At 38.8% G+C, this 23,908-nt stretch overlaps 1 protein-coding gene across 1 annotated transcript; it reads right to left on the reverse strand.

Annotated features, from left to right (window-relative positions):
• Positions 1–3,452: 3,452 nt before the first annotated feature.
• On the reverse strand, positions 3,453–22,188 carry TMEM62 (transmembrane protein 62). Its single transcript, XM_064713846.1, has 14 exons — positions 22,027–22,188; positions 18,127–18,238; positions 17,106–17,243; positions 16,023–16,068; positions 14,694–14,835; positions 14,371–14,495; positions 14,115–14,237; positions 13,090–13,245; positions 11,469–11,628; positions 9,794–9,907; positions 8,773–8,857; positions 7,157–7,261; positions 6,288–6,406; positions 3,453–5,396 (listed from the first exon to the last, which is right to left on the reverse strand). Exons 1-14 carry the CDS (start codon positions 22,186–22,188, stop codon positions 5,070–5,072), a joined length of 1,914 nt encoding a protein of 637 aa, XP_064569916.1. The 3' UTR covers positions 3,453–5,069.
• Between the last annotated feature and the right edge of the window lie 1,720 nt (positions 22,189–23,908).

A 23,908-nucleotide genomic window follows, 5' to 3' on the forward strand; every position in this document is an offset into this window, starting at 1 on the left:
CATGCTAATTATTCCACATGTGCACTTCTTCTCTCCATTCCATTTGGCAGTCTGTTTTAACTTGGTGGACAGGGGTTGGTGGTTTCTATCCCCTGCCAGGACTACCTTTCCCCCAGCTCAGTCCTGCTGATTTCACTCTAAGGACTCTTATCCAGACAGCCCAATTATTTTGGGATTGTGTTCCCTTTTCATTAAAACAAAGGATTAGCCATGCCTACAAGTTTCACCTTGCAATTGCTTAATCATAACTGCCTAGCTATAGGTACTGATTAACAACAAAAAACCTGCAAATTTTGATTCAAATCTTGAGGAAGTAAATATCACAATATTTGCTGAAGAGCTACTCGAGAGTGAGTTCATCTCTGGCACTATGAGTTGACATACCTTTCATGAGTAATTGTTCTCTAGATGGTTATTTTTCACAACTGGAACAAAATATGATAAAATTATAATATTCCCAGCAGTATTAATTTTATAGGAATTGCTTAGTAATCCACATAAGTCAGCAGTCTATTAAGGGCTGTGATGTGAGGGGTGATTCAGAGTGAGATCATGCTGAGATACTGATTCCTTACCATAATAAGGGCAGCTTGATTGCAGTAGCATTCTGGTAGTTAGGTAAGCTGGGGAGGGCAGTACAGGCTCTAGCAACATTAGTCAGAATGACTTAAGACAGAGAGATAGGGACAGTGAAAGTAAACCTCACCCTGATAACCCCAGTGTTTACTATTCTCATAGAAGTATTCCTTTACTTGTCAATCCTGGTTCATGTCACATCTTAAGAATAAAAAGCCAAAAGGAGAAGATTTTTTAAATTAAGTGCTATCAGTTATAGAAACTACTATTTTTTTCGTCTTGTCCTAATTTCTTAATATTTGTAATAGTGTAGTTCTTCAGCTATCATATATTTTATACTGTGAGAGGTGTCATTTAACAAGGGGTGACAAATAACTGGTAAGAAAAATCCAGTATGCTTTGGAGGTTGCTTCTCATGGTAATTAGTCCATATGCCCACTCTTTCACTTCTTTTGTGTTGGTGGGTTTCTTGACTCGGTGGTTGTGATCTGCCTGTGTCAGAATTACCTTTATCCAGTCACAGCCAATTTCAGCACAGTTGCTGAGTTCTTTATTAGTTTCTTCCTTATCATGGGAGTTCTTTCAGATGTCCTTATGGCCTATAAACTCTGCACTCTTTGTGTCCTCTGTCAGTAGTACATTCTTCCCAAGCTTTGCAAACTTCCCACTAGGCCCGAGATCAAGCACGTCAAGCCCTAAACTTTAAGGAGGCCAACAAGTACTTTGTCTTTAACACCTGGGCATCACTTACAGCTTGCTTGTTAGCTGCTACCTGCTTTGTGGGTTGTATCTTCTCTCTTGTTAATTAGGCTTGAAAATATATAAATATCAAATAACATCCTTTCTTAAGCAAATTTTTACATAATTCACATTTTACAACAATAAGGCAAGACCTGTAACTCTCTGGGCAAATGGTTAATTATTTCTGTCTCTTGAGATGTCAGCATCATAATCAGTCTCTTCCCTTTTATCTCATTGTCTTAGTTTCCCTTTATTGCATTCCGTGTTTTTTAGGTCAAGCTGTTCTCCTTTTCCCAAAAACACACCCATACATCTGTTTCTTATCTCCATCAACACAGCTGGTGGTGTTCCTCAAACAGGATTCAGTACCTGCAGTGTAAAGCCAGTATCTGGCCCAGAACCAAGATATTTGGTTTATTTCCTGTTTGGGTGCTAGGTATTAATTCCACAAAGCCATCTTGGAATGTGTCCATTTGCCTCTCTCTCTAATACACACTCATTTTTACTCATAATTGACTGGCATCATATTTGCTAACAAGGTCTGTGTGTGCATAACTGCTCATCTTTTGAGTCAGTGGGTTTCTTGAGTCCCTGGTCATGAGCTTGGACTTCCAGATTTACTTTTTCTCTAAGAACACCATTTCTGAGCCAAAGCAGTTCACCATCTTGTTTACCTTCTTGATTTAAGATGGGCCCCTTAGAACCTATTGGCTGGGGTCCTTGTTTCTTTGTTCCTCTACTGATCTCTTTAGGTCATCTTGACTTTCTGGCATAATCCAGCAGTTTTTCCACGTACATGGAACAGCAGCTCCTGTAACTCACAGAGCCCTGGCACAATTTCTAGGAAACAAGTACAGTCTTTTATTCAAAAAGGTGTCAAGGGAAGAGTCATATAAATACTGACTAATAGTCACTCATGCTTAATTACTGATGCCTATGACAAAATTCCTAATGCACATGTGCAAGTCTGGGTGCAGTGCATTATATTATCATTTACACAGACAAATTTAAATTTTCTGGGGGGGGAGGTGTGGGGTGGGGGGGGAGATATCTCTGAGTATTACAGTCATCAAAGGTAATTCTAAGTTACATTTTCCTTCTAACAGCTAACAAGTTGCTATTTAATTTGTATTCTGTTACAGTTTCTGCTTGAGCCTCTTTGTAAAATTGGTTGTTAACTAAATAAGGATTTATAGTATTCTGTTCCTGGGGCCTCTTCACTTAGCATTCTATTCCTGAGAACTCTTCACTGCTCTATTACTCCAGCCCCCATTGTTGTGGTTTCAAAACTGACCTAGAGCTGTTAGGGGCTTTTTGTGAACTTTTATGCATGTCTGTCTTCATGTGGCATTGTGACCACAGGACCACAGTAAGGCAGTTCAGCTACAATCTTTATAAATATTTACAAAGGATAATAAAATGTAAACAGTATTGGGCAGAGACACCTTTTTTCCTTAGTTTTGGTTAAGCCAATCTTCTGCTTTTTATTTATTAGTCTTGTGCGTTTCCATTTCTATCTCATTTCCCTTTGTACCTTGAAGTATTGAAGTATTGCTGTTGTCTGCCCTATATTTCATTTTCTTCCCTTCTGCTTTTTTCCCTTCCATTTTCATCCCTTTCCTGGTTGTTTTGGGGTTGTTTTTTTTTTTTTTTGGTTGGGTTGGTTTAGTTTTGCTTTTTTTTAGTTGATCTTGTTTCTTGTCTCCTTTTTGTCTTCTTCATTGACAATGAGAAAAACATGGTGTTTTTCATAAGAGCACCTATTAGTGCTTAGTGCTGAATTGTACAGGTACATGTCAGGATTTCATGCAAAATGTCACCAACACCATGAAAAGACCTTTCCAGGCCAGAAATAAATGTTTCTTACTGCAGTTTATAGTAGCTGTTGTTACAAAAGTGAAGAGGAAACCAAAGGAGGTTGTGTGTCAGCTTTCCTGGACCCCCAGAATTTTCTACACTGGTAAGTGCACTTTTGTTTCTCTTCTTAAAAAAAAAAAAAATTAAAAAAAAAATCAACCTCCACACAAGCCATGCATGAATGGTCATTGTGGGGGGTTAATCAAACACTGGGTTCAAGTGTGTGCAGTGCAGACACTATTGGAGAGACCAGCCTAAGGGTAAAAGTATTGGGTAATGTTATATTTAACAATGGTAACAAGTCAAAAGATATGAAGTATATTATTGCCACTTCCTGTTCTCTCTAATCACATCAAAGTAATTTAATTGTGAAAAATTGTCATTTTATTATCAATTTTTCAGTATTGCATCTCACAAATAAATTTTGTGCCATCTCTGATTTTTTAACAGCTTTGCAAAACAAACTTTTGTAGCAACAAATTACATTCTTTATTCTCTTAACAGTGTATTTACCTCATGTAAATGGGTGCTCACTCTTTTTCCTATTACATTGAAGACATTAGATTATTAGTAGTATTACATTACTATTTTCCTATATCATTGAGGAACAGAAATGAAGGAACAGGAAAACTATCGCTTGTTAGAAATAACAAAAGTCCTTGTTGTAATCAATATTTTCTTCTGATTTATTTTTCTGTGTTCTACTACAGTTGCTGCTGTTTTTTTTCCAAAGGGACCATAAATAAATTAGCCTTCTTTTTTTCTTAAGAAGCCATAAGTAAGTTACTGTAAAATTACCTAAATGTTCCACTCACAGCTGGTCTTTTGTGAAGCAACGCAGTGTTCTTTATAGATCAAGGCACCTCAGTTTTCTTGGCTCTGGATCATTGCATTCTTCATTATTGTAACTAACTGTTCTATAATTTTTGAACTTAGGAAAAAAGTGAAAACAAAGAAATAAGTTTTCTTAGGTCACTCTTTGGTGCATTTGGCCAAGACCCAGAAACACAGCTGAGACCCAGAAAAACAGAAATGACAGACTTTACAGGCATCAGACCATAGTATTCCTACAGTCTCTCCCATCCTGAGGCTAGTGTCTCCATTCTTTGCTTTGAAGCTGAAAACCCCAGCACCATTGATAATTCACTGTCCTTTCACCAGTCATGGGTGGCAGGACTGGCAGCCTTAGTAGTGCAAAATGAAACTCCTTCCTTCCAGAGAGTCAGCCTGTTAGTCAGCCAGCACTCCCAGGGCAAGAGCTATAGGCCACAGCTCAGGTAAACATGAACACAAATACATACACACACCTATGATCTGCTTGTATACAGCAATATGAACTGAAAACATGTATGGGCATAGGACTCTGGCTGTGAAGGCCACTACAGCACCTTTGCAATCACTATTACTTCATAAAGACATCTGGTCTAGTCTTGTAAAAACACATGTCAACCCTGAAATAAAAATCAAAGGATCACAAATCTAGAAGCTCATCAGGTCCTATGCTCATATTTTGCAGCATTATAAAAATCAATAATTAATTATTTTTCTATTCACAGTAGTAATAGGCAAACATTTCCATTTGTGATGCATATGGACATATCTATCTTTGTATCACTAAAAAAACCTCATTGATGAGATTATTCCAAAGTTGGCTGTACTGATGTATAATCCATAACTGTATTATATAACATGTATTATACAGTATGTTGTATAATAGAAGAAAAGTGTGTATAACATATTGTACATTAACTATTTAATACAGTTCTGTAGCAGTGCAGGTGGAGCTTTGGGTCCTACCACTTAACGGTGGGGTGTATGGAATTCCAGCATCACAAAATGATAAGGTTGTACCTTGAGAGTTTTTAAGACAGAATTTGGAGTACTTATATTGTACTTCAGGAGCTTTGACAGTTTTTTATCTCTGTTATGTAAGTTCTGAGCTGTGATGATTTCAGTGTCCAGGTTTTATAAATGAGAGCTGCGGTCAGTAGCACCAGCCACGTTCTCATTGGGGACAGGAAGAAGGCCAAGGTGCCGTAAGTGCGCTGCAGGAAGTAGCAGGAGTAGACCTGCCAGGCCAGGAGCAGCACCATTGCCAGGTGAACAGGCACAGCCACGAGGCGGCGGCCGTGACGGAGGTGGGAACGGAAGCTGTGGCCATGGCAGCGCAGCAGCAGGCACCAGCACAGATAGGCCATCAATGGCAGGTTGAAAAACAGCATCTGAAAGGAAGAGCGAAGAAAAATAAGACAATGAGGACCAAAGGGTTCTGGGTAACATCTATGACAGCTTAAAAATGTATGCACAGATAAAGCTGTCCCATTCTAAGGGCTGAGTACAATTCCTAGAGATGGAATCTCAGGATGCATCTCCATGACTGCAGCTGAAAAAGCTGGGACTGCCTGGGCCTGAGTCCCAGGCCAAGAATTCCTGCCCATTCCCTTGCAGTAAGAGGCACTAACACACATCTGACATTTCCTGGAAATGATTCAGGGAGCCAGACTTAGCAAAAAATTAACATGGCAAAACCAGACAGTCTGTATGTCAGCTTAACTCTGACAGTCCAGCCCACTGCAGTGTCCCACTGGTACAAAGGAGACACCATGAAGAAAGAGGCAATGCTGCTTTGATCCTCTGTCTTAAATGCCAAGGAATGACACTTTGTCTTTCAGATTAATGGGGGAAACACTCCTGGGAAAACTGGACTCGTGTGCTTGAAGAGTGACACCTACTGATCTGAAGAGTTATTAACACTGCAGGGGCTACCCTGGCCACTCAGTTTTTTGCTTACACTGTGTGAGCCAAGGGCAAAACCAGAAAATTCACTGAAAATTTAGAGTTATACATCTGTAGAGGCAGCCTCTAATCCAGATATCCAGGGAGTCCAAAGCAACATCATTTTATTAGAGAAAAAGAGAAGTTTGTGAAAATTATGCACAACCTCCTTCCTTTCTTTAAATCTGCAGAAAGGTAAGAAAGACCACTGTAGTCAGGCATGGTCAATAATCTCTTTACTTCCAAGACTTCTTTCTTTAAATCTATTTAAAAAATAGAAAAAAGCCTCTGAGAAAAAAAAAGCGCTGTTTTTTAGCCTTTATTTTATAAATACTCACCTGTAAAATCCCAACCACAAATGTCATACTGCCCTGTAAGAAGGAACCACCAACAAACACTCCAAAGGAAAAACAGGCCCCCATCTGGCCATCTATCAGTTCACCTACAAACCATGGTCCTGCAAGAGAGGAAACCAAACATCACCATCAGGAAACAGAACAGAGACACAGCCCTTTCCCACACAGCCTTTTGTACCCTGAGACTTCCCTATTGCTTGTCCAGAGTAATCAGCCTCATGTTTTCATATGCAGCAAACAGCAGTCTGGTGTGAAAACACCGCAGTTTGACGGGGTTGTGGCATGCAATGAAAATACTTTTGAATTAGTTTCATCTCTGTGACAATTTTCAACACCACACATAATATCTTCCTTATGAGAGAGGTGAAAAGGGTAACTTTTTCCCAGAATTACAGTAAGATACATGAAAAATGTGGTCACAAACAATTCCAGCCTGGCTCAGCATAGAAATTAAAACAGGCAGGCTGCTCTGTGTTATACATACTACACAGACTAACAAGAAAAGAGCTACTTCAGTAACATGTTATCAGAGGAGAATAAGCTCAGATTGTTAGCTCTGATGCTAACAATCAAAAAATAAGTGAAAACCAAACTGAATTTAAAAATAATCACTTTGCTTTCAGAGTAATTTAACAATCTAAGTGTTTAATTAATTCAGGGCTTCTAAGTTAGGCTCTTACAAATAAGCCTTTAGTCTCTTGGACATTAACTTTTAAAGTTCCACATAGCTTTTGTAACTTCAGTAGATTTTCCCCATTCTCTAAGATGTTAGAATTCTTAAATTTTCATCAGGATCTAATGTGTAATTTCAAAACACCAATTTATGTCCTCCAGTACTCTAGGCTACTTACCCAGAATGGTGTATAAATTCAGAACCAGAATTGAGTAATAGAAGGTGTTTGTTTTACTGAAGACATGAAGAGAATATGAAGTCAGAGTAAGTAATCCCGGCTTTCCTAAACAGAGACAACATTTAAGAAAAACACAATTCAGTTTGCAACACCTTCCCCAGATATATATGTATGTATAATACTGGTCTTTCTGAAACAAATCTGCATATTATTTACTCATTATTTTAAATAAGGAGTATAAAAATATTTGGTATGTCTACAGAAAAATGCAGAGGAATGCATTACTATTACTGTGATAACTGAAAGTAAAGAACCAATAAATATAACAATCTATATCAAAAAAGGCAGAGGAACCTGTCATTCTAAAGGAATACACTTACTGTATGTAAATAATACTGAACGACCATTCTATACCCAGAAAATGAAGTTAGCTAGAATGAAAAACATGGAGAAAGTATGTATTAAATTAAAAATAGGAGAATCAAAACAGTAACTTTGCAAACCCAGAAAGGTGGGTCAGCGTGGACTAGATTTGTTGGATTTCCTTTGATTAAATCTACTGAGATCTGATAGCAGCTCAAAATTAAGTCTTGGCATTAAAATGACATTATTTTGACAAGTGTGTGGTGTTAGCAGAAAAAAGCAGTAGTAGCTCTCTGAATGAAGCAGGCAATTCACAGATCAAGAGAACCTCCCTAAAAAGTTAGCTTGTAGACTTACATCTATTATGTGGCCTTCTCACAAAGAATTAACCCCTAGAGGGCAAGCTTCACCTTTGGAAATCAACAGCTCTAACAAATTTGTTCACTAAGATGTCAAACATTTATCATGGTCCACATGGACCTAGATGACCAAAGAGTCAGCTTTTTTAATATTTAGCAGCTGAGTTCCATAAAGGCAACTGAAAATCTGATTCTTTTCTATATAAGCAGTTGCTGTAGTTGCCTCAGGATGCTACACAATTAGGAGTATACAGGAAGGTACAAACACTGACATGAATAGGAAGGGAGGTGGCTTCCAGAAAAATCTCATTAGTAAGGTGTGGTTCAAATGACTGTTTAAAGGATAAATACCATGAGCTTAATAGTAATAATTTTAATTTACTAGATGTATCACAAACAAAGTATCAAGTTATGACAGAAATGGCCTTAATCTTATTTTGAGAAAGACCCAATCCTGTTAGTGTTCTTTGCAAAAGTTAACAAATACTATCTTTACAAAAGGAAATCTGTTTCTCCACTCAGGCAAGAGAGAATTCTGTAGTGAAACAAGCACACATGCAGAACTAATACAAAGCAAAACATTCCATGTATTGGATTCTTCAGTGAGAAAATTAAAATGAAACCTTGGACTTCAATCAACTCAACTTTTGTTTAAACAAAGATACCTGCTCAAGTTTCTAGTTTACTTTATTTGATATATTGGAGGTTTTCCAGCTTCCCTTAAAAGCGAAACAACAGCTTCTGAGAAACCAATCAAACCCCACAGTAGCAGATGTAAAATGCATGTGGTGATTAACAGCACAGTTACTTACATATTGTTAGCACACAGGTAACAGTAAAAAGTGTAGGGGAAAACAGAACTACAGAAAACCACAGGTAAATGTTAGTTGATACCTTTGAGTGCTGGCTTTTGGAGGTGTCGGAAAACAACAAGTAAGGTAATCTGAATCAGCACAGTCAGTCCAAAGAGCACTCGGGCCTGAAAAGACAGTTTTGACTATAAGCCAGCCCTGGAATAATTGCAGCCTTGGAGCATGCCTTATGGACACTGAGAGAATGGTACAAAGATCCTCTTTGAAACACATATTCAAAGCTTGATGGTGTCTGAACTGAAGAGTAAAAAAGGAAACTGAAGAGTTTCTAAAATTTGTATTGTACTGCCTTGAATTCTGCTCAATATCTGAAAGCAATAGACCTGAATCTTTAAAAATAGAGTTTGTAAACACATCCATTGAAAAAGTGTAGTTACACTTCCAAGGCAAAACATTGTCTGAGCACTGTTCTGAAGAGAAATGCAGTTCAAGACATGGTGTAAAATGTGTGACTGATTAACAAACCTAAGAATAATTTTGAACCAATAATGATAAGAACTACCGTCATGTGGACTTTCTTATGCAGTTCTAGAAGTGCACCTAGGCTACTAAGACATGACATCATTCTTGTACTGGGCTGTAACACATCTGGATATGACCTGGCACTCACCAAAGTCAATGGGGATTTTGCCCTCCACTTCACTTCAGCTAGTTATAATGTCAGCAGCTGACAATGAGAATATTTGCAGCATTTTTTCCAGAAAACATATCGCAACAGTTCACAGTGAATTTCTCTTCAATTTAATGTTTCCTTTTTCTACTGTCTCCAGTAGCTCTTTTTCAATTTCTTGCTTGTACAAAATGTGTGTACACTTATGCCCAAAAATGGATAATTGGGACTAAATCCAGGATGTCAACTGTTTGTATAAACCATTGTTGTGCATTTGTGGTTGAAGTGTGCAACTTGAGAAACTTTAAATGTTTTGGAATTCCAAAAGAAATAATTTCTGGAAAAAGTAACTGCATTCAAGTCTATGAATTCTTCAGGACTGCAGACTGGAAAACCAACATGAAGTAACAGCTGTTTTGCTGAAAGTACTTACTAGAACATAGTGGTCAGTGAGAAGAATAACAGATGACCAAAAGTCAAATCTAAGAGAGAGATTTTCTTCCATACCAAATAAATGGCCCCGTGTGCCAATTCTTCCTGAAGCATCCTAGATTGACATAAAATGAGAGCAATCACATAGGAGTGGTACAAAAAACTGTCAAGTAAAGTTAACCATTATCATTGAGAGATACAATTGATGTATGCTTCTCTGCATAGTGCTGTATTAAATTCCACCAACAAAGGGTTACTTACAGTCAATTCTGCAGTTTCAAGTAAATTGGTGATTATAAAATCATAATCTGAAAGTGCTACATTGAAGTAGAGCCTGTCAGAGATTCAGCAACTTAGGGAATACTGTGACTGTTTATGCCCCGCCCCACAATTGTTTTCTGAAAGTTCAATTCTAGGTAATAGCCCATATTAAAATATTTTCAAATTTTGTTGTGCTTCATTTCTGGTGTATTGTCATAAACCCATATACATAAACAAACATTCGTTTATTGTTTTTTGTCATTTATTCAACACTTTGAGCACAGTGTTCCAGATGTGGCCTGGCAAGCACTCAGTAGAGCAGGACAGTGACTTGTCTTGGCTGCTGATGCCCTTGTGGATGCACCCCAGCATCCAGTAGATTTTCTCTGCTGCACCAGCACACTGTTCATTCACACTGAGCTTGTGGTCCACCAGGACACTGAGGTCCCTTTGCACAGAGCTGCTCCCCAGCCAGGCAAATCACAGCCTGTGCTGCACTCCTGGATTATGTTTTCCCAGCTGCAAGTGCTTACACTTTTCCTTCATGAACTTCATAATGTTCTTCTTGGCCCACAATTTGCCCTTGATTAATCTGTATTGGGTCTTCCCAATGATGTGCTTCATCTGACTTCAGAAAGCCCCCCACAAGGATTTATTTCCTGATTTTCCCAGAGACTGAAATAAGACTAAGGGGCCTATAATTTCCTGGATCCTCCCTTCAGCCTTCCTATACACAGGAGAGTCAGCCTTCTGGGATGCCCCCTGATCTCCACAACTTCTCCAGGACTATGGAGAGTGGTCTCACAAAGATGTCAACCAGGTTTCTCAACACTCTGGAGTGGAAACTGTCAGGGCCCATTGATCTGTAGGATCAAGCTCCTGTGCCAGGTCTCACTCCAACTCTTTTTTCATTGACAGTGGGTCTCTGTTTGCATCAGCCTTGATCCTTGCTTCCAAAGCCTGAGGCCCAACACTGCTGGTGAAGACAGAGGTGAAGAAAGTGCTGAGAACCTCTGCCTTGTCAGAGCTGTTGGTGACTAATTCACTTCTGCTGTTTAACACCTGGCCAGTATTTTCCTTCTGTTGCTGCTTGCTGTTTATACACCTTTAGAACCATTTCTTGTAATTTTTTACATCTCTGGCCAATTTCAAGTTTGCACTTCTGTCATGTCTTATTCTACTTCTTATGAAAAATAATATTTCTTTCTTTATTCCAGCAGCTTTATGAATATTTTGGTGCTTAGCAGTCTATGTTTATTCCTTTATTAAATCCTTTGGGTTTTGTAATCAGACAAATATGAAAGTAAGTCTGTTATCATGTATTTTGTTCCTAGTTATGTGAGGCAGGAGGGTGACAGAGAAGCCATGATGAGGAAAAAAAAAATCAATACAAAGAATGCCAACATGTACCTTACCTGGACAGTCACATCTATGTGATGGAACCCTTCACTGTAGTTTTGTGGGCTCCACTTCAGCACATAGAGAGGGCCAGACACCTGATGTGCATTCCCCAGGTGAACTCCATCTATGTAGACTTTGACAGAGATAATGACAGAAGGAGAGAATGCCAGAATTCTAAGGAGTAAATAAAGAGCAAAAGAAACAGATTTGTTACTGGACTTGCAGGTATGTAATTACTTCCTTAAGAAGAAGTCTCTAAAGGCTAAGCTGCCCTGTAGTAAAGAGTTCAAAATATTTAGAAATTACAACAGTGAAATATCTGTAGGCTAATGGTAACATGGTAGGTTTTTCCTACAGTTAAAGACAAAGTAGTTCTGTATGGCACTACACGAAAGAACAGGATAGAAAACTGGATGTGGAACAGATCAAAAGGTGGCAGAAGTTGTAAGGCCTTGACAGAAATAATTTTAGAACTCTTGCTTCAAAACATCTCCTAACAGAAGTGGGATGCATCCTCCAGCACACACAGACACATAACCAAAGACCTGCAGATGTCTTCATAAAAAATTGCCAGGCTCTCTCTCTAAAGTCCTTTGTTGTTGGGAGTGGGGTTTTTTCCCTTCTTTTTTTCCCCTTTTTTTCTTTTTCCTAGTCAGAATATAACCTCTCAGAGTTTGTTACTGCATTTAGGACAAATGGAGTGGAATGCCAGATCTCAGATACCAAAAATGTATTGCCACCTGGCAGTAGTGCTCATATTCACAGAAAGAGTGACACTAATACAGACTCAAAAATATTGTAAGTGCAATTCCTTTCATTTCTGGTAATATGAATGGCATTACAGAGCATGTTTTAGTCAAATGAAGGTGTTTCATACAGTTAGGGTGAATAAATCTACCAGTTCCTATATTTAGTATAATCTTAAGATTGTTCAGATAAGGTTCTGAATTGGAAACTGGAAAGTAATTAGGACATCTAGTAGGATACTACTCCCTAACTGAAAAGTATGACAAACTTCTTTTTATTGTAACCCTATGTATGCAGTATTTCAAGCAGATTAGTCTTACAGCAAATATAAAATGCTGAAAAGGGCCTAAAAATCTGAAATATAAATGTAAAAATTAAATAGATAAATAGATTAAAAGATTGAGAGATTTAAAATGAATATGAAAATTGACAGATGCTTCTCATGTTTTAGTATATAAAGGATGTAGAATTGAAAAGACAAAGCTAAGAAGTCTGAAGTGAATAGAGAAAACATTTAGAAAAATACATAGACAAAATTCTGAAATTAGCAGAGTTGATGTGAACATGTGAGATAAATAACACAGATTACATAACAATCTATGCATATTGATTACATATGAATCTATTTTAATTATATATTAATTGATCAACTTTGGTTACATAAAGTTCGTTTGACCTTAGGGGAAATAACTGCATAATTTAAAAAAAACATGAATTACTACTACCCAAACTTTTTATCACAGATATGATACAAAGCAAGCTCTCTGGAATGATCTTCCAGAGAAAAATTAATTCTGAGAACAGCAGACACATATATTAAAAAAAAGGTTTTGTGTATATACATATAAATATAATTAAATATTGTGAAAGCAAGACATTTCAGGGTACCTGATATGAGTGGAATAAAGAATTTTGACTAGTGGTTCATGAGTAGAACTGCTGTAAAGGAAGGATTTGGGATTGGTGATGAGAACTACAGGCCACTCTTCAAAGTTGAGATCTGCGAAGCTGAGGAGGTCATGATCAAATGCGAGGATCCTGTACCTATAAAGAAAGGAAACAAATTTTGCTAATACAAACTGCTTTGTGAACAGCTGATTTCCAGCTCCTCAAGTTCCTAAAGAACCTGGCTTTATTTTCTATTTATTCTCTTCTGTAGTTGATCTTACATTCTCCAACTCTGCTATATTAACTGTACAGCTGCTTACCTCTGATGAGGTTAATTTTATTATAAATCATGGAAGCAGTACTCAAAGTTCCAAGTGTGAAGATCTATGGAATTTTGCACATGAATCAGACAGATGAACATTACATTAAAGACCTCAAATATAATGTACATTTCCATAGTGTCTGTGTAGGTACTCTAGTTCAGGACAATGACCCCAGTGTGCTCCTCCCCTGTATCCATACCTTTCTTTGGATTACTGCAGAATAAAAGTTAATATACAACTATCCACTCCACATAGCATCAGACACTTTTGGATATGCAAGTAAGGTAACATTTCTCAGGAGGATTATTTCTGTGTCAAGAATTCTAACAGCTATTGCAGAGCATGTAGAGAAGAGAGATGCTGAATTAGTGAGAGAAGTAGTGATGCTGAATTTTACAACAATATATTTTTCTACATTTAATACTAAATACATACTATCTGGATACACATTTAGATGTCCCCTTTTTAGTTTTTAAATATCAAGAATTAATAAAAAATATTTAATTTATTAGCACACTGTTGATATGGGGAAAAATCCCAAACATACACTTAAGGCCTTTTTTTCAAAAGCACTAATAATAATAATAATAACCAGTCAGGCTGATCTCATGCTTCTTTCAAGTGCACCACAGAGCATAAAAGAGAATCACAGTACAGCAGGTAGGTTTCATATAATAATTTGCTCATATGGGCTTTTCTTACCTCCTGTTATCCATCCAGTCTCCCAATTCAAGTTCCAGAGTGCCACCACGGTGCTGACTGTGCAAGACTGGCATCAGCCCACCCATTGTATGGAGATGTCCACATAAATAGGCTGTGGCAGAACTAATAAGAATTGTGATTATTTGGGTGGGAAGGAAATATCACTGCAGAAAACCTGAAAGGTGAGAGATGAGCATGTGAAAACAGACAAGAAACGTACTTCATGCTGAAAACATAGAGGGTAAGAAGACCTTACCTCATTAGTGTTCGTATTCCAGGGGATGGGGAGATGATTGTGGAGGTGGGGTAGTGGCCAAACCAGATAGTATGGTTGCTGTGTAGACTTTCTGTTGCCATCGAAGACAGCTCTGCCATTTGATTCTGAAACAGGCAGGTGACAAATCCATTTTGCTAAATAAATGTCTCACATGCATTATAACTTAAAAACGTAAACACACTTATAGATGAATATAAATCTTTCAAACAATTTTTCTATATTTAAAAAAACCCAAACCTCCAAACAAACCACTACAGGAATAAAATAGCCAGCAAAATGGAATGCAAAGACTTGTACAATACCATGTTTAAAATCCCAAAAAAATTATAGGGTCTTTTAGGGCCTGGGCTGAGTGTGGCATCCACGCAGATGAATGAATAGTTCCCAAAAGAGGTAGTGTGGATGTAATGGAAAGAGCCATCTTTATGCCAGGCAGAGTATTTCCTAACAAAACAAGATAGAAATATTGCTGTTAGGAAAGCTTGTACCCATGATAAACATGCGTTGCTTTCTCTCTTTCCATTGACAACAGCAAATTTCACTATTTCTAACTAACAAATTGGGAGTGCTTTTGATACTTTATGCTAGATGGGAATTGTACATATCTTCCACTGGCAAAGACATGACATTTCAACTAATAGTACCACCTAAATTGCAATTCTGTAACTAAAATGATGGTGAGTTCATCTGAGAATCACTAAAATTAATTAAATTCAGGTTAGGGGGTTTTTTTTATTCATTTCTTTTGGGGTTTTGAAGTGGGCCTTTTGTGTGCATTTGGGGTTTTTAAAGTTGTTTTAGTTTTGTTTTACTCCTTGCATGATTTGTGGAAACTAAAACATTCCTGAGTTCAGATGATGAGTATAATTTGAGCACAGCCATCCAGAAATCAGTTCATGTCCCTGTTCCTCCACTAATCAGAACAATAAAATTGCCAGAAATGTTGACCTGAATACAATACAAGCCAATATATTAAAACCAAGTTTTCAATACTTCTAATGCTATAAAACCCCTTTCAAAATATTTTTTTAAGTTAGCAGTATCTTTATGAACATCATCAACTTCAATAAAATTTCTTCCTTTAAGTCCCACTTTGATTAATCCTCTGCTAATGCTGAGAACATATAATAGGAACCTATGTTTTTGTGTAAAAATATTGTATTTCAATACAACCCATTGCCCTCTTTAATTTTAATGCATAATGAACACCAGAATGTGGTATTGAATAACTGTTTTTCCTAGCTTCTATTTTTATTTCTGCAAACAATTTTTGTAGTTTTAATATTTTAAAATATACTTATATTTTTATATATTGAAAAAACAACTCCATTTCACTCTTCCATCTTCTTTCTCCTAGAGTGTGACTGAAAATTTTGTAGACATTGACAGATTTAACACACTCAATTACAAAACACAGAAAGGTAAGAGATAAGAAATCTGCACAAAGAATTCTCTATTTTCTCAATCGATTCTGCTCTAACTGACAATGCAAAAGACAGAGGGAATAGTAGATATGATCCTGGGCTAGAAGAAAGTCAGTGAAAAAGCATATATGTAATAACTGAAAACAGAGTACTGTTTAGTGAATTTGACCTTGGATATAGCTGCATCTGTATGGTAAATAAAAGTACCTGTAATAATTCTGAACACTATCCAGGCGTGGAATGTTGAATGAATCTGTAAGGGAGTAAAAAAGGAAATAAGGAAATTTTCAGATCAAATTGATCATTGGCCCCTGTATCTAACTAGGTAATGTTGAGATAAAGCAGTCTCAGCAGGTGCTGAAGAGCTACTTTTTAAAAAATGCATGATTGACAAGCAGACTAACTGTGCAGAGGAGACATTATATACTCAATGCAGTTAAATGGCGATAGTTTTCTCATTCAAGTTTCAATTAAAAAATAAAGGCATTGTGGGAATATACATTGTTATTTAGCAGCCAAAAACTAAACCTGTCTCCATTTTGACCACAGAACCTTTCAAGAGCTTTTCTGGACTGGGTGCATGCTCTGTAAGTAAGACTTAACTCTTTCATGGAAAATAAGGAGCATCTCATCTAGAGAACAGCATGTGTAGAACAGACATCAGCTTGGGGAGGTCTGTACTGCAACAGCTCCACCTCTCCTAATAAATGCTGGTGACAGAAGCCTAATGGGAAAATGAGTATATATGACAAAGCATGCACTTTCCCCCCTCCCAGGGCAGCTTCCTGTACAGCCTGTTTATACAGCCTACACGACTGTCAGCTTGTGTTTGAATGCTTACAGTGTGGCAACAGCTGATGGATCTAACCTCCCATGACTCCCTTCTATTCAAAAGAAACCAAATTTCCTTTAGCTGCTGGACATGGGACACCCTTTAAACTTAAACCTGTGAGGGGGAAGTCTATGAAAAGTAAATTGAAACCATTTCTTCAGTATGGTAAGATTACAGTTTGCCCCTCCATTAAATAATGTGGTGTATAAAATAATGACGTGGAAACTAACCTCTGAAGTCATGTTCTACCACTTGCCAGGTAAAGGACTCTTACCTCTCTGGTACTAAAACTCACTCCAGTAAGAGCTTGTAAACAAAGTGTGTCCCTAGTAGACGTGGATGGTAAGTCCTTCTCCTAATTCATGAACACTAACACACTAGTGAGTACTAACATTTTACCTCTATATTCTGTGATCTGCAATCACAGGAAAGACAGAAATGTTTCATTTTCTTCTTACCATGATTCCCTTTGATGTCTATCCACTTGGTTTTTTCCGTGACCCTTGATCTCTTCAGGATTGACTGATAAGTTTTCCACTCATCTTCTACCTGCTCAGATCCCAGTTTATCTCTTGTCTTAGCATCTGTCAGATCACCTGAGAGTGTACAAAGGTGAGATATAACTAGAGGCCTACACAGCTTATACAAATACTGTAACTAGACAAGCCATCCCTGCCTCCAAGTCTAAGTGGCTGCAGGCCTGGGTGCAATCTGCATGTTTCTGTATCTGGCCCACATGATCAGCGTAAATGCCTTCTAATGCAGATGCAGCAACCTCATCAGACACCTATTGACCACATCACTGCAGCACTTTCACTAATTAGATAACAACTTTCTATAGAAGCAAAACTCCAGCTCTAGCATTAAGATTCTAAAACCTTGCACACAGCAACGGCCTAAAGTTTTTTCAATTATCTTGTCAAAACTTCATCTATTTCAATAGCAAGCTGTCATATGAAGTGGCAAGGCTTATTTCACCTCTCTTGGTATGATATGTTCAAATGGAAACCAGCAATAAAATCCTACATTAATTCACAGGTGAATTTCATACAAATGAACTGGAATTGTTCTGAGCGGGGAACTGTATCTTAGTGGCTAACTACAGACATTGCTCACTTCTGTAATTTCAAACATAAAGAATGTAGAATCATGACCAGAGCAAGAGGGAGGGTAGCTGATAGCAAGGGCTATGATGCAGCAACACCTACTGGGAAAACATTAGCTATCTTGTGTGATTGTGTCTGTTATGTATAGAACACACTAAACTCTCTGAAGAAACTGAATGCTCAAAAAAATAATAATAATTCCCTTGTTGAGAAGTTATTTTTTTCAGCTTCTAGCAGTCTCCCTTCAGCTGCAATTCAATTTCTATTACTTAAGATATGTTTAAAGTTCTCTCTTGGGATCCTACAATTTTGCCTATTTGCTGCACCTTTGACAGTCCACTCAACAGGAAATTTACACTTTTCAACTGCTTACCTGTTGCTAGAACAAGTGCTGGCTGAATCACATCAATTGTTTCTGAACAAAATTTCTCAAAGTCAGGAGCTCGTTTGGGATCCCGAAATTTGCTGATATGAATATCTGAGACCTGCAAAAGAGAAGACTGAAACACTGCCCCAAGTAAAAGGGTTATTGCTACCCAGGCTGTTCTGCAAAGCCAAGTATACATTAAAATGCAACATAAGAGCAGTCACAGTGATTCATGTCAGTGTAAGGGATACAGGGAGAAACAAAAGTGGATGACTAGGGGAGAAGGAAAGCAGTACAAGCAAATGATATTGCAACTCTAACCCCTAAAATCACATTTACATCAAGAAAATTTCCTTAAAACTAAGCGCATACAAAAGTACGAGTAAATACTTAGGTATCCACAGTAAACTGTGATGGCTGCAAGTGGCCTGTTGCCTTTCAAATTCTGGCAGTTTCTGTGCAATACACTGGTCCTGCTGCAAGTAAGAATACAAAGCAGTTCTGCAAAGCAATAGGTTAAAACTACCTAGAACTTGAAATGTACTGAAAATTTATTTTGTACCTGGTGTGACATTTCCAGAAGCTGAGTGAAAGGATTTTTAACATTCTATCCAAGCATTTTAATGGATCAAACAAGTGTGTTTAGATCTCATTCCATGTGCCTTCAAGAAGGCAAATATTGCCTAAGAAATGATGATATGACTTGTATGTAACTGTAGAAGATGCTGTTCATTTCTGAATCAGTGAAAGCCCTCACATCAGAAGAGCCTTTTGGGGAGAGTAAGAAATATAAGATTTTTCTATTTTTTTACATTTGTGGCTTTTTGGTACTGTACAAAAAAAACCCCCTTATGTATTGCATCAATTCCACTTTCCATTCTACTTCAGCCAATTAATTAATTGTCTTCCTTGGTTTGAACAAATGGTATTTGATGCTCAAAAAGCAGTAAGCAAATGCTCATCTGACAGTATCACTTAGAAAGAAAAACATTAACTTTTACGTTCAGTTTAATAAACCTGTTCTCATAAAGCTTTTAGTTTTTGAAAAATCCAGATAAAATATCTTGGAGAAAAATTATTTACTTCTACTTATTCAGTCATCTCTATACGAAGAAAATATTACCTGAACACAGTTTTTAAATTTTGCTTAGGAAACTCCCCATTCGGAATGACATGGAATTTTTGCCTAGATCAGAATTGCATGCTAAAAAAGATATAGCTTTTAGATATAACTTTGTCTTCACTTTCATTGATGTATTCAAACTAGTGTGAAGCAAAGAGCACAGCAAAACTACCTCGGTACATCAAACCTCATTTAATCATTGACAACAACACAACTTGTTTTGCTTCTTTTCGGCCTATGGATTTGCAATTAATTTATCTCAGAAATCAAACACAGAAAATCAAAACTTCTACAGTTTTCATTCTTGAGAAAAAACAGTCTTAAAAAAAAACCTTAGCCATGCTCTACCAGTAGCTACAGAAAATGTAAATTTCCAACCTTACAGCAGAGAGTGGTTCGGAAGCCTAATTTCCTACAGTGACCTTGCCACTTTTCTTCCCCATGAGTTTAAGATTTTTAAAAGGGTTCAACTTGTAATTCCTAAGAGTTACAGTGTCTTGGGACTTTTGAGAGCTGGGACTAAGTTTCTTTCATCATTAACAGCCATGACGTATGAAGATCTCAGAAGTGGAGCTTCTTCCTTTTTTTTTTTATTTTGAATTCATTTCAAATGATATCCCAGTGGATAAAGAAAAGATAAAAACACAGTGGGCCAGATCAAAAGCTTGAAATGCTCTTATTTACTTTCCAAAATATAGGTGAAAGCCCATTTGCTGCTCCTTCCCCTGCTCTGACTGATGTGGATACTTGGCCTCTCATTGCTTCATAGGCAGTTACTTTCATTAAAATGGGTTGGAAGAGATTCAGGGATGAGGAGAAATCACCGTCAACATTCCTTATCTGTAGCAAAGATGTGGTTCAGGAAATGTGGGTGTTAACAAAGGAGAATTATAAGGTCTAGAGCAACAGTAGAATGCTTTCAGCTGAGAGAAATTGAGAAATAATTATATGCTTGTCAAATACTGAACTAGAGTGTCTATTTGGCAGTGGGTAAGAAAGGAAATTCTGCTACAATAAAGATGGATGAGCCATTAATAGAAGATTAAAGTAGAAAGACTGTGATTTAGTTCCTTTAAGAAGAGATAGTCTTGTGTTTGGGAAGAAAAACAAGGCAGGAACTTCTGGGGGCAGAACTGACCATCTTGAGCTCTATTCAGTGACCTAGGCTAGACCTACGGAATCACCAGGGAGCCTGAAGCCTGGTTCCCATAACATCATCAGGCACAAGGCTGGATTTGGTGCTTGATTAATTTCCAAGTTAGGTCAATGATAAAGCAGCTGTTTAAAGGGCATGTCTGAAAGAGAACATAACCACTTGAAAGTAAAGCCAAGTCTCAAATTAGCTGTGCTGTGACCTATCCTTGGGAGAACTCTACTTGAAATGACACAACCAGAGAGAACACAGCAAGAGAAACATGGGCCTGTGCATGCTGTTTGTCAGTATATCTGCAGCTGCTATATGCTGCTCTATTTGACTTTTCATACAAGACAGCAGCTCAGGACAGGAGCTTTCCTTACATTATTTCAAGCATATCTCTTGATACTTGTACTCTGAAGTAAAAATAAGCCTTAAGTCACTTAAGGAAAAATTACTGGAAAAAAAATTACACCACCAATTAGAGAGAACCAAAGGACCAAACATGCCAGCTTGTCCACTAAGAGCACTACCTGCAGCTAATAAAGTCAGGCAAAGTGTTCTTAAGATTGAGAATGAAAACAAAACAGTAAAAGCAGCTATTTGTTGGAATGAAATGCACAGCAATCCCTGGGACATTTCAGCCATAGCTGAACTACGAATACATAAATATCTTTGTGGCTAGTTCTACACCAAGTGCTTTGGGAATACTCTGGGGAGAAGAGTCAGAAGAAGCCACAGAAACCCTAAGACGAGACAATTTCCTTCCAGGACAATGCCATGTCAACCTGGATTTTATGTTTAACCTGGAAAAAAAGCAGTGTATATTTAACCTTCTGAATACTGGCACAGTACCTTCTACTGCTATAAATCAGTAAAGCTATTTCCTTAGCCACACAACTTTTCTGAGTTTTGGGATAGGGAAAGGGACAGGCAGAGCCTGCATTTCTCCCTCCCCAGGATATTAGATAATACCACATCAGGTACTGATGCAATATATAGGGTAGTGTAATAATTAGGTGATTTTTAATTACCAACTTCCACTACACACATCTGTGTGATAAGGAAACTTCTCTGTGCAACCATCGAGGAGCCACAGTGGCAGTCACTCACACCACCTTTGACCGAGGCCCCTTCACAGCTAAACCTCCCATACTCACAGTCAGACCAGGTTTCCTTGCCAGCTGTGCCCTAGGTTTCCCATAGCAGGGTCTCAGACTTCGGGATCATTAAAATAATTTAATCTTGGTGCAGTAATTAACAAAATAACAGTTTGACTTGGGTACCTCTGAGAAGGTGCCCCAAAGAAAGGAATCTCTGGCTTTTATACCGTCACAGTCTGGGAGTCATGGGCTCCTGCCGTCTCTGAGTGTCCTGGCCGGGCCACATGTTCCCGTGACCGGCGCCCTCCGCCGCGTAAAGGGTCGGGCAGGTCCCGGCCTTTCGCCTCGGGCTCCCGCCCCCCGGAGCTCAGCCTGTAGCCAGCCCTGCAGCTGCACATCGAGCTGCCGGCACCAAACATATTCTTCAATATGTTCAGTGCCCGCGACCTTTGAGGCAGCCTGGCCAAACGCCTGTAACCTGGGCTTGGCTGCGCGCCTCCGCCGTGCCCGCGCTCGGCGGCCCCTGGCCCCCCGGCCCCGCTCACCTGCACGACCCAGAGCAGGCTGGCGGCGGCCGCCCCGGGCGCGGGCTGCGGGGCCCAGCGGCGGCGCTGCCCCGGGGCCGGCGGCGCCCCCGGCGGCCCGTACCAGTCCAGCAGCAGCGCCACGGCGGCCGCCGCCAGCAGCCCCGCCGCCAGCCCCAGCATCGTGCGCCGCGCCGCCACCGCGCCCGCCCCGGGCAAGCCCTGAGCCGCCAGCCCCGGCACTTCCGCGTCCACCTCCCCGGCGGCCGGGCCGGGCCGCGCTCGACCGCGCTCGACTCGGAGGACCGATGCCGGCGGCGCCAGGGGTGGGCGCTCCCCTTGTGCTGGAGGTTGTGTCCGGCGGGGATCCCGGCTCTCCCCCCGCTGCCTGGGCCCTGAGCGCTCCCGCTTTTCCCTCCGGCCGCAGGGTGCCTGGAAATGCCTAGGTTAAAGCAGAACGAAACCCAGGCGTACGAAGAAATCCGCGTCTCATCCTGCTTCCTTACAAATACAGCATGAAAACTTTCGCTTTTTCTCCTTACGGTATTATTATTTTGCCTGCTCGGAAATCTAGGCAGTTGACCTATTTTGCTTCTGACAGAAGTCTTTTTATGGTATTTTGAATTTTTTTTTTGTATATATGTACCACAATTTTAAACCTTTCTATAGCAAGTGCCCAGTTTCATAATTGCTATTCTTTGCTATCAACTCAGTTTACTAACTGCTGCCCATTTACTGTTGAGATTTTTTCTTCCCATCTTAAGTATGAGTTTAGGTGAAAAAGCTTCTGTCACTTTACATCACTCTTTGTTATTTAACATAATATTCTCAAACAACTTCAGGTAGTAGAAGTTTCTAATTCAATGTTGTTTAGTTGTAATTATATTTTCTCATATAATTTGTCATAGGACAAAGATTTAATTTTTAGCATTGATAATTATTAGTTTTGATTGATCAAGAAAAACATTTTTCAGATCTATTAGACTGCATTAATATAAGACACGTCTTTTTAGATGTTCTTCATAATTTAGTTACTCTTTTGCAGGACTTCATGTATGTTTGCTTTTGTTTTTTTCAGCTGCCTTTCATCTTGCTCGTGTACTCTTCCCTCCAAAAAAACACCCTGAAAAATATTTGTAAATAAACATCAATCAGCAACCCTGGTAATCTTCAAGAGTAATCTTGAGAACTGGGGCTTGCTCACTGTCTTCCATTTATTTTAGCTCCACCATTTTATTTTAGCTCTAGCAAGGCTGTTAAGCATTTTATCTGTATTAAAATTGATCTGAATTCCTGCTTTGTTCTTCTTTCCTCCATTACTGTAGTATCCATGGAGATCTTGTTGTTTTGTCCCATTTCTGCCTCAGCAATGGTGCCAATTTGTTTTTTTAAGACATTTGCTGACACTTTCTTTGCTCTCAGTGCATGTAGGTTCCAACTTTTTTTAATAATTTTTAAAAAATACATCTAACAGTAAGTCTTGTTCAATTTAAGCAGTTGATTTACATTAGCATAACTTCTAAAAGTCCCACAGTAAAGCAAACCCACACTGACAGTTAGCTAAAAGAGGTGGCCAGGCAAGCTGCTTGCAGCACGGGGGGCTGCAGGGAGCCCTCCTGCTGCCTGACTGGGTTTGTAGCTGTCCTGGAATTCTTCCTTGCTTCTCTTGCTCGACTACCTTATACAATTGCTAGTGTTGATGCCAAAACAGGAGGAGGACTCCAGTAATTACAGTCCAAACTTGGTTGTTGTGCAAACAACACTTCTGGTTAGCAGGCAGCCATGCTGCTGAAAAGAATTGAGTACAGATCAGCAATACAGACAGTACAGAACAAGATGAAATTGTTAATTATCTCATGGCAAAATTCACTTTGTTTTTTTTACACCTCATACTTAAACCTGT

Source organism: Zonotrichia leucophrys, chromosome 5 (assembly GCF_028769735.1).
Source record: "Zonotrichia leucophrys gambelii isolate GWCS_2022_RI chromosome 5, RI_Zleu_2.0, whole genome shotgun sequence".
NCBI lineage: Eukaryota > Metazoa > Chordata > Aves > Passeriformes > Passerellidae > Zonotrichia > Zonotrichia leucophrys.

What these genes read in the sequence shown, in the direction of transcription:
- TMEM62 (XM_064713846.1), bottom strand. Translation starts at nt 22,188, where the DNA reads ATGCTGGGGCTGGCGGCGGGGCTGCTGGCGGCGGCCGCCGTGGCGCTG. An exon ending in TTTTTGGGATTTTAAACATG is followed by an intron (nt 14,496 to 14,693) that starts GTATTGTACAAG and finishes TGCCTGTTTCAG; the next exon opens with AATCAAATGGCAGAGCTGTC. An exon ending in TCACTGACCACTATGTTCTA is followed by an intron (nt 8,858 to 9,793) that starts GTAAGTACTTTC and finishes CTGTCTTTTCAG; the next exon opens with GCCCGAGTGCTCTTTGGACT.